This window comes from Amphibalanus amphitrite, unplaced genomic scaffold, assembly GCF_019059575.1.
Source record: "Amphibalanus amphitrite isolate SeventyFive unplaced genomic scaffold, NRLGWU_Aamphi_draft 000551F_arrow, whole genome shotgun sequence".
Lineage (NCBI taxonomy): Eukaryota > Metazoa > Arthropoda > Thecostraca > Balanomorpha > Balanidae > Amphibalanus > Amphibalanus amphitrite.
In genome coordinates, this window is record NW_024882045.1 from 3,737 (window position 1) to 14,959 (window position 11,223).

At 52.1% G+C, this 11,223-nt stretch overlaps 1 protein-coding gene across 1 annotated transcript; it reads left to right on the top strand.

Annotated features, from left to right (window-relative positions):
* The first annotated feature begins 2,425 nt into the window (after positions 1 to 2,425).
* Positions 2,426 to 7,274, top strand: LOC122393748 (tubulin beta-1 chain). The gene is made up of 3 exons (XM_043390051.1): positions 2,426 to 3,339; positions 5,528 to 5,747; positions 5,899 to 7,274. The coding sequence occupies exons 1-3, from the start codon at positions 3,283 to 3,285 to the stop codon at positions 6,960 to 6,962; spliced, it is 1,341 nt and encodes a 446-aa protein (XP_043245986.1). The 5' UTR covers positions 2,426 to 3,282; the 3' UTR covers positions 6,963 to 7,274.
* The last annotated feature ends 3,949 nt before the right edge of the window (positions 7,275 to 11,223 follow it).

Here is an 11,223-nt window from a genome sequence, read left to right on the forward strand (position 1 = left end):
CAATAAAATGTTTATAACTAATGTTAGGTAAGGTAACTTTATCAAATATAATAGTAGTATTAAGAATGAATTATAACCTTTTGATTATAACTAAAGAAATACTAAAGAAGTGTACCTACCTATTGAGTTATGAGGAAAAGGTTATTATTCATTCTTATTACAATAATTATCATAATCACGTGGACGAAAACGTTTCCAGCCAACCAAACTTACCTAGGATCACTAAAATAAGGGGTGGTGAGGATGTTCCAACCCGCACATCCCCAGATGTTTTCGAAAAGTCCTCTCCTACACATAAATACCTAATACAGAAACAAAAATCTGAAAAAAATAATGGTCAGCTTTATCTGATGTTTGGTCACAAAAATTGTCCGCATCTGATGTAAGAAGTTCTGCCATAAGGCATACGGGAAACTTTTTTTTGCTTCTCCTTCTTTTCTCGACTTGAAGAAAAACGTTCAATCGAGTACAAGGGCCGAACGATGGTATTCGAACTTCGATAATCATCAGAGAACGAAAATATCCGCATCAAATTAGGTCCAGAACACAAGAATACCTAAAAAGATAAATGAACGAGTAATATGTCACTGGGCTGCATGGAAATTCGTCATCTGTTGTCTTCTGGCTCACGGTATATCTGCACGGCATAGCGAAATAATCGTCTGTATACGTGTGACGGATGCCCTCCGGTACCCTGACACGGCGGTGCCGGTGGCAGCTGCCGCGGTATACCCGTGCCATCTCCCCCTGTGTCGCGTGATGAGAGCAGCACGGGTAACGAGACTGGGGCGTGTGCCGGCCAGGGGGCCGGCCGGCGGATCGGCTTTATCGGTGTCTCTATGGTTACCATCGACATTGCCCCCTGAGCAGCCAGATAAAACTGGCGTTGCTATGGCAACCAGCCGGCACAGGGAGTCACCAACAGTGACGCACGTTCGTCAGTACCCATGGTGGCAGCCAAAGATGACAAATTTAGGACATAACACGAGCAAATGTCGAATTTGGAACTATACGCACTATTGTAAAATTTGCCCTTGTTCTACCTTTGATTTTTGCTAATATGTTATTCCGGAGAGACCCTTATGAGAAACAGTTTCAACAAACTTTTATATTTTTAAGCAGTAGGTACCTACACGCAAGAACTTTGGAAGCTTTATTGTTGCCGAAGGATTTAAGAACCTTAGGGTCGAAGATCATCCTAAGAATGGTGCTTACACTGCTGGCCCTATACCGAATTAGTACGAAATTGTTCCGCTCATAATAATTGCACGATTTCTCCCAATTGCAATAAAACATAAGTACATCAAAGCATGTTACAAAAAAAGTCCGAATGTATGTATGTATGTATGTATGTATGTATGTATGTATGTATGTATGTATGTATGTATGTATGTATGTATGTATGTATGTATGTATGTATGTATGTTTGTATATATTGACACCAAAAACCTTCCACATATGGCGTGGCGATTACGGCTTACGGAATAAATGCCAGCATAATCCAGAGACCCTTTCCGCTCTGGTCGGTCACAATTCAAAGTAAGATAATTTCTAATAGACATCTGACATCACATGCTGGACACGTTTTGGTAGGATTCGTTTTAAGAGTGATAAGTGCAAACAATGAAAATGCAATGAAATTCCTTAACGAATTTGAGTTCCTTCTGCAAACCACTCGACAAATGTTTTCCTAAATATTTTCACTGGTGAATGCTGAATGATTTCAAATGCCCCAAAGTCGCTACACTTCATGTTTAGAAGGGAATAATAAGTGGAAGTAGACGCAAAAATTATTAGCGCCCATGTAGCTGATTGAAATTCTTTTTACACCGTGCTAAAAATGAAGACATGTAGGACGTATCACGTAGGTATGATTTCTCGCTGAAGTTTTATCCAACAGCGAACTTAAAAAGGTTCTCCTAGTTCCTACCTACGTCTTTTACTATTCGTCCCTATTATAATCCCACATATAATCCAGCGTATTAATGACATTGATAATCTAACAAGGTCTCGTGTTTGGTACCTCCTGTCACTCATGCCAGCAAATGGAGAACACTGCCTGATTGATTACAATGTTCATGTTTGTTTATGCAGTGCTCGAATCGCAAACTGATCAACTACTACTGAGCATGTCAGCATTGCTATCCCTGTCCAAGCCTCGAACGTGTAGCTATGCGGCGGTCAGACAAGTTTCCATTCAGAGAACCTTCTAATCATCATGCAGACCGGTCTCCGTCTGGCTGCATGCCGTTCAGGTGGTCAGCAGCGGGTCGCGAACTGCCGCGTCAGCATACCACTCGTGGTTGGTAGCCGTGCCCTGTGCCCCTGCTGCTGAGCTGACCTGCCCCACGTGCGGCACTCCCAGTTCACCCACGTCCCACAAACAGCAGCCGCGCGGCCGGCCCAGGCGCGGCGGGGCACCGGAAGACGCTGGGCCGGGATCATGGTCCGGCGTGGCCGGTCAGAGGAGCGACGGGGAGGAGCGGAAGTCCGCTGTCAGCACGCACTGCTGGACCGCCGTGCAACATTCGACTCGACAGGGTGACTGTTACTGAACAGTGAAAAGCGCCTATCGCTCCTGTAGTGATGGCCGGTTGGGTCACCGGTACTGTCAGCTGCACTCTGCCGACTGCCGACTGCCGACAGTAGCAGCTGCTCGCTGACACTGCTGGGCCAGTGGTGTTTGTCAGCAGCTGCTGGTCTGGTTCGGTCCACCCGTGCACTGGGCGCTGAACCCCCCCCCCCCCGCGCAGATGTCCGCCCTGTCGAGGCGACTAGCCCCTCAGCTCACGGACAGGTCGGCGCCAGACTATTTCCCGCGCCCGGGCCACCGCGCGCCAAAGCCCGCTGCGTGGCGCAACGTTCAAAACTTCAAATTCCTTCCACGCAGGCGGGAGGCGCCGCCGACCGCTCTCCTGAGCAGGCTAATCATCGGCTGTCGGCCGGCCGCCGCTCTAAGGAGAGCCAGGAGAGCTCGGCCGGAGAGGGCTGCATTGCGCCACCCGGGCCATCTGACATGCACGCCCCGTAGGGCGCCCCCGGCACCCGCTCACCCGGTGAGAAAGTGTCTCACCGCCAGCTCACCCGGCCGGCGCCCGCCGCGCCGCTCCAGCCGTTGCTGGGCGGTGGCCGGCGTTTGTTACGCGCGCTCTGATTGGCTCCCGGCGCTGGGCGTCGGCTGGTGCTCCGCTGAGCCGACCCGAGGGCCCCGCGCGCGCGGCGGCCCGCAGTCGCTGACGAGTCGCCGGTACGGTTGTGAGGGTCCCCAGATCACAGTACAAAATGCGCGAGATTGTGCACCTCCAGGCTGGCCAGTGCGGCAACCAGATCGGATCAAAGGTGAGGAGTGTGATATTTGTGGCAGTGGTGACCGTGGGCTCTTAGTTCATGTTTTTTTCCGATCTGTGTGGACTAATAGCCACTCGTGCTTGTAACCGACGTTTCGTTATCAGATTGATTTATCTCACGATCATCAGTTCGCATCTTAATTGACTATTAGATATGTTTCAGTTTTTTATTGGTTCGGTTCAGGTCATGTGGTGCATTTTGATATTTTCCGTGACGGAATGACAATTCTTCTGAACTCATTTCGTTTTTGTATCGTGTCGGCAGTTCATTTGAAGGGTTGCAAAGTGCCAAGTGGCATTGGTTTCTCACAGCGTTGTATCAAATTTATCACGGTATGGGTCAGACATTCCAAGTCCCCGCCGGCCGGCACCGAACCGGTAGCTTTCCCACGGCACGGATCACCTCCGCGCCGCCCCAAGTGACCTCCCCCGTGCCTGTGTGGACTGTGGACTCGCCGGCCACATGTGGGTCTGCCCCGCGGCGGGGGGCGGCCGGCGGCGGCGCGCGCGCTGCCGTTGTCCCTTTGCCGCGCGTTTTTGAATTCTTTGTCCGGCCGGCTGCGTGCCTGAGCCTCCTCGCGGCGGCAGAGTGCGCGCGCTCTGGATCACGTGACCGGCTGGGGTAAAGGGGAGGGGAAATGACTGGCGAGAACCGGCCGGCGCCGTAGACTAACTAACGGCCGGGGCGGCTGGTCCGCTGGAGTTGGTGCGGCCCGAACCGCGCTGGGCGGTCTATAAAAAACTGGCGGCTGTCCCGGCAGCCGGCTGGCCGACGGCGTGGCCGCCGCCCCGGTATCGACTATCGACCGACCGGCCGCGCCCCTCCCCAGACCCCCCCCCCCCCTCCCCCGGCCGGGCGCCGACCCCGACCTTCGCCCTGGCGACATTAGCGCCGCTGCCGGCCCGAACGGATTCTCAATTCTGTTACCGTGGGGGGCTGTTTCATATTGTTATGCCGTCTGCATGTCATGAGACGCCTCCTAAATTGTGTCCTAAAATGATTCTGTTAGCGGAGAACCCGAGAGCTTTATACAGAGCTTGTGAATCTTTCCATTCAAAAGTTTGAGACAAACTTTGTTTTAAGAAATTGTTTCGGTGGGACGAAATGCCGACTTCAGTTGCGTATTTGCGCAGTTTATTGTCATCTAACACTAAATTAATTATAAAGCCTGTACGGTAAAATCGAAATGTATCGCACAAGCCATTGTTAAATGGCGTTAGCAAAATGCCTGGGTAATGGGAAGCATTTCGATTCGTTTTGAAGGCGAATACGCGTTAAAAAGTAGCGGCGAGTAACGAGCGTTTTATTAGTCATTACTTAATTTTCATTAAAAGCTTTATATCGCTGTCCGCGCTTGGACGCCCATGATCCCCAAAAACTAACATTTTGAGCTATGTCGTCTGAGTTCATTACGTTTTCGTTTAGTCACAATTTCGAGGAACATTTAATTCAAAGTGACATAGTTTCATTTAATATCATCTGGTTGGTAACCATCGGTCACTGTTCAATTTAGTCAAAACAGCTTTGCTCAATTCCCAAAGTCTATTGTCGGTGGTACTAAGGGGTCTCGTCGCGGAATTTTTGGACTCGTTTACGCCAATTTCCTCACGGTTTATCCCAGATTTGGCTTGCTCCCTGAGGTCGCTGGTACTGCCAGTGTTGAGGCCAGCCGCCGCACTGGCTCGTCGGCAGCGGCGTGGCGCCGGTCACGGGCCGTCGGCGCCGCGTGCGTTCGCTGGTCTCTGACCGCGCACTTCCGGCGCGACGAACCGTCTCGGCGCCGCGTGGCCGCAGTCAGCTGGCTCCCTCCCTCCCCTGCTCCCTCCCTCCCTGGTCTCCCGGCCGGCTGGCGTGTTTGGCTCACGGCCAGCCGCCGCCGGCGCAGGAAAGAGTTGGTCGTCCGTGACGGCAGAGTTACTCACCAGCTGCGGTCACTGACTGCTGTGAGAGACCAACTCGACAGCCAACGCCCCGGCAGGCTCGTATGCCACTTCAGGTGAAATGTGCACCATCACGGGCTTATAACGATACCGGCATGTGCCACAATCTAAAGTCGTTTGCCGTGAGTCGCCCACTTGACTCGTGGCTCGTAAACAGTTCTGCGAGCAGAGGTGGCGGCTGCTGACCTGTGACCCCGGTCCCGGGAGCTGAGTGTTGACCTGTGGCCCCTGTCCGGCAGTTCTGGGAGATCATTTCCGATGAGCACGGCATCGACCCGACCGGCACCTACCATGGCGACTCGGAACTGCAGCTGGAGCGCATCAACGTATACTACAACGAGGCCAGCGGCGGCAAATATGTGCCCCGCGCCGTGCTAGTCGACCTGGAGCCGGGCACCATGGACTCCGTGAGGTCCGGTCCCTTCGGCCAGATCTTCCGGCCCGACAACTTCGTCTTCGGTGAGTTTGTGCGCTGGCATGATGCCCCTGGCCTCTGAAAACAAATGTAAAAGTTCGGCGTTTTCATTGCGGCTGACATAACGGCTGTTACGCTGGTTTCCGTCTTGCTGTTTGTGCCGTTTCACTGACTTGTTTTTGCTCCGCTTCACAGGTCAGTCTGGCGCCGGCAACAACTGGGCCAAGGGTCACTACACAGAGGGCGCCGAGCTGGTGGACAGCGTCCTCGACGTGGTCCGCAAGGAGGCCGAGAGCTGCGACTGCCTGCAGGGCTTCCAGCTGACACACTCGCTTGGAGGCGGCACCGGCTCCGGCATGGGAACCCTCCTCATCTCTAAGATCCGGGAAGAGTACCCCGACAGGATCATGAACACATACTCTGTCGTGCCCTCGCCTAAGGTGTCGGACACCGTCGTCGAGCCGTACAATGCCACCCTTTCCGTCCACCAACTGGTCGAAAACACAGACGAGACCTACTGCATAGACAACGAGGCGTTGTATGATATCTGTTTCCGTACCCTCAAGCTTGCCAACCCCACATACGGTGATCTCAACCATCTTGTTTCTCTGTGTATGTCTGGTGTCACCACCTGCCTCCGGTTCCCTGGTCAGCTGAACGCTGATCTCAGGAAACTGGCCGTCAACATGGTGCCCTTCCCGCGTCTTCACTTCTTCATGCCCGGTTTCGCGCCCCTCACCTCTCGCGGCAGCCAGCAGTACAGGGCGCTGACCGTGCCCGAGCTCACCCAGCAGATGTTCGACGCCAAGAACATGATGGCCGCCTGCGATCCCCGGCACGGCCGCTACCTGACGGTGGCCGCTGTGTTCCGAGGACGCATGTCCATGAAGGAGGTCGACGAGCAGATGCTCAACATCCAGAACAAGAACAGCAGCTACTTCGTCGAATGGATCCCGAACAACGTCAAGGTTGCCGTGTGCGACATCCCGCCCCGCGGCCTCAAGATGTCTGCCACCTTCATCGGTAACAGCACCGCCATCCAGGAGCTCTTCAAGCGTATCTCTGAGCAGTTCACCGCTATGTTCCGGCGCAAGGCTTTCCTCCACTGGTACACCGGCGAGGGCATGGACGAGATGGAGTTCACCGAGGCCGAGAGCAACATGAACGACCTGGTGTCCGAGTACCAGCAGTACCAGGAGGCCACCGCCGACGACGAGGCAGAGTTCGACGAGGAGGAGGGAGAGGAGCTCGAGGCCTAAACTCACCTGTCCTTCAGTTGCTTTCTGTTTTTGTCTCGCTGAGCCCGGGCCGGCCGTCTCGGCGAGCCGTGTGACGTCACGGTCGGTAGAGGCGGGCGTGCCCTCGCTGCTGTGGTGGTCCCCGGCCCTCCCGATGGCTGGGCTGGTGACCGCCGGCGGCGGCGGCGGCCAAGTCATTCATCCATGCCCTTCGTGTCTTGCACATTCCCGGATGATTTAACTCGTGCCAGGTACGAGGAGCATTGATTATGTACTGTTCCCGTTTCGTTCTTGCTACGACTACGACGAGAATATAAATTATTTTAAGATGTATTTTGTCGTAATACCGTGATACGATGCCTATCAGCTCCTCTGAACACAGTAACACTGAACACAGCTGACTGAAGGATATAGACCGGAGTAGGCAACTGAGTGGCTAAGAACATCGGCATCATGAGCGTGCGCACTGCACTGGGTGCAAGTTCGTGTGACTACGGGCAGTCCGGGGGCTGGTCTGGCAGCTAGGACGTCCTACACGAACTGATTGGTGAGAGGCAGGGCTGCCCAGGGGCACGAGAACACGGTCACCTTGTCACTCACAGCCTATGCGGTGCGAATGATCAAAACGGCGTGGGAGAACACGAGTACTTTGTAGTATTTCAGAATTCAGATTCTATCTCATCTTAGCTGATTGACTTCTGATGAACTTTACTGATAGACTTCGTTATTCTTTACTGAAATACTTCGTTGGATGGTTATGAAAGTCTACTTAAAAAATGGTTAAGCATCTAGTGAACGTTTCGCTTTTGTGGCAAAATCAATCGAGCGAGAGTAATTGAGCTCAAATACCGCTTAATGTGAATTATCCGGTTGGCACTCAGTGACCCTGCGGCCCGCTGGGGTCCTGGATTTCCACGCCCTGCTGGGGAGGGGTGTTTGAACACCCCTCCCCCTCTAGCTGGGCTCCTGGGCCACATAGCAACACGCGGTAAGCGGCGTTCGATTCTTCGTTCATTTTTTAGGCCAGGTCACCAAGGTCATCGAAGGTAAAATGTTGCCCATTTCAACATTTTTAGAAATAGAGGCACACAACACGGGAACCAATAGAGCTACAGCGCCACGTAAAAGTGCACTCGATAGCCTTAAAACCTAGGAAGTTGTCCGTACATTGACCTCAGGTCAATTGTTTAGTCTCCAAAGGGCAGAACATGAAAATAGCCGTGTTCAAAACATCCCTTAAAGGGACCCTCCCACCTTAACATTAGATTTGAGTTGAGATAGCCAAAATGGGGTCCCTGGCTCACAATTACCGGTTTCGGCACTCACAACATCGAGAAATGCCTTAAATCGGAATTATTGAATCTCAACATTGCAGCATTTTGATTCAGAGGGGCTAAGGCATAGGAATACCACCCCTCTGAATGTGTGACGTCAGCGCAGATATCTAACGATTTTTAAATGTTTGACTAAAACGTTTTGTAGCACGCGGTGGTATATGCTGCTTTACGCGCAATAAGTGCCGCACTTTCAGCTGCCAAACTATTGCTTCCAAATAAAGTCGCTAGGAACAGCGGAGATCCCAAAAAGTAAACAAAAGTAAAAGTCTAATATCTTGAAAACCGGTGAAAAATTTTCGGTGAAATTTGGCAGATATTCGTTTTCGCTCTTTCTGCACCGAGCGACATCACTTTCATGCCAATTCATAAACTTTTTTGAAGGTGGGAGGATCCCTTTAAGAGATTTGCGACATTTCTTTTGTCGGCATCTTGTTCCTCTCCTCAAGACGCGCCGAAAGTTCGACTTGAAAGTTTAACCTCGGGTCAGAGCCATGGCCCGACCGGGTCACCTTATAAGGTCAAATTAGAGTTAATTTCACGCTTCTCGTTGTTGTTGTTGAAGAGTTAGGGCGCGCACACACGCTTCTCGACGAAGCACGTGATCAGGGGCGTAGGCAGGGGGGGGGGCCACTGGGCCATGGCCCCCCCTTGGGCGCCGAAGGCGCCCTTTGCGATTGGAGGGCGCCGAAGGCGCCCTCCAATCGCAAATGTAATTGTGATATAATCGAATCGAAAAACAATCGCGACTGGAGGGCGCCCTCCAATCGCGAATGTGTTTACAGGGAAAATACGGATGGAGGGCGCCCTCGGAGGACGCCCATTCCAAATACGCCCTCCAAATACGGTTGGAGGGCTCCCTCGGGCGCCCTCCAACCACATTTGTAGGCTGTAGCTCTCTAAGCGTAACGGTGGTCGCCTATGTAAGCCGCTGTCCTGTAAATAAGCGCCCTCTCACCCGAAGGCGCCCTCCTGTAGGTCGCCACCCTGCTACACATTGCCGCCCTTCTGCAGATCGGCGTCCTCATAATTATTGGCGCTCTCCTACCTATTGAGCCCTCATGTGAAATTTTGAAGGCCGCCTTTCTCCCTTTTGGCACCCTCTTGTTCAGTGCCGCCCTCCTACCTATTGGTTCCCTAGTCCTTCCTGTTGAATGTTAATCGGGGCCCTTCTCCTATTGGCGCCCTCGTGTAGATCGCCGCCCTCCTAACCACTGGCACCCTCCTGTTGATCACCGCCCTCCTATCCACTGGCACCTTCCTGTTGACCAGCGCCCTCCGCACAGACGCCCTCCTGTTAGGTCATCCTCTTGAGCAAAGGCGCCCTCCTCACCATTGCCACCCCCATTTTAATCGTCACCCTTCCGCTCATTGGCGACTTCCAGTTGATGACCGTCCTCCCACCTATTGGCGACCTCTTGTTGATCGCCACCCTCCTATTGGTGCTCTCCTGTTCCTCGCCACCCTCTTACCTGGTGGCGCCCTCCTGTTGATTGTTGATCGGCGCCCTCCTACCTATTGGTGCCCTCCTGTTGATCGCTGCCCTTCTATCCATTGGCACCCTCCTGCTGCTCGCCAACTTCCTACCTATCGGTGCCCTACTGTCGAAACTCGGGATGTTGATCGGGGCTCTTCTACCTATTAGTGCCCTCCTGTGGATCGCAGCCCTTCTACCTATTGGCAACATCCGTTGATCGCTGCCCTCCTATCATTTATTTACTCCTTTGGCATGTTTTTCAACTTAGTCGTTCTATTGCACATAGTTGATGTCTTGCCTGTGAAAACTGCCACAAATGAACGTGCATTCAGCACAATGAATGAAGTATCTATACCTACCAAAACTATCTACGCTCTACGATGCATAAAACACGTCTTTGGTCTTAACGGATTGATCCTACTTTACGTGCATCATGGCATCTATATGGATTACGATTAAGTATTGTCAACAGGTTCGGGCGCAACAGCAGGCATCTGAAGTTTCGGTGATTGAAACTGGTTATGTGGGTACACTGTATGCATCTGTGAGAAGGCTATGAAGGCTGGTCTGAGGTAATTTGGATGATGTTTACGCATCTCGCGCTCCGGTATCAATCCGATACGGTGATCTGGTGCGTAGATATGCCACCGCCAATAAACTTTTATACATCGACACCCATGAGCCAAGCTTTCTGTACAGTTTGTGTGGCAGCGGCCCGACCAAACCTTAGGTATTTTTTACACCTTCAAATTTGGTAAAAGAGCGAGAGGAGCTTTGAACAGTGATCGTATAAAAGGCGTGCCTAAAAAGCGGAGGAAAAGGTTGTTTTCAAAAATTTCGCGCGCCTTCGGCGCAGCATTTCAAGAACACTTGACCTTTTGTGACCTGGAGTATAAAGAATACACACGATGCAAAATCAATGCAGCACGACCTATACGAGGTTACGCAAAAAAAAAACTGGTGGCATGGTAAAAAACGCCTCCCAACCCCCCAGCCCCCACTGAGCGATTTTTTATCTCGCGACCGTATGGCGCCCTCCTTGGGTGAGGTGGCGCCCTCCAAACCCTTGGCCCCCCCCCCTTCGCGATTTTCTAAATACGCCGCTGCACGTGATACTAGTAGAATATTCCGTTTGGAGTCAAAGCAATTGCAGAAAACTTTCCGCAAAAACGTTACTTTGACGTTTTCCCCTCACAAGCCTTTATCGGTAACCTGAAAGCAGCATTTAGCATAAACTTTGAAAGGGTCATCGAATGCGCTTTTCTGGGGCGCCGTAGCTCTATTGGTTTGAGAGTTATAAGTGCCGATTTGTCAAATAGTATTGAAATAGGCAACTGTTGACCTTAGGTGGCCTGTGGTGCTCTGATCTTTGACCTGACCTTTAAATTAGCGGATTTTATTTCTTCGTGCTCATGATTTGTTGGCGTTCTTTCGAATGCCGCTTACCGCGTGGCGTGTCTATTTGGACCGG

Coding starts and splice junctions, on each gene's coding strand:
- LOC122393748 (XM_043390051.1), top strand. CDS start 3,283: ATGCGCGAGATTGTGCACCTCCAGGCTGGCCAGTGCGGCAACCAGATC. Junction 3,340..5,527: donor GCAACCAGATCGGATCAAAG/GTGAGGAGTGTG, acceptor CCTGTCCGGCAG/TTCTGGGAGATCATTTCCGA. Junction 5,748..5,898: donor GCCCGACAACTTCGTCTTCG/GTGAGTTTGTGC, acceptor TCCGCTTCACAG/GTCAGTCTGGCGCCGGCAAC.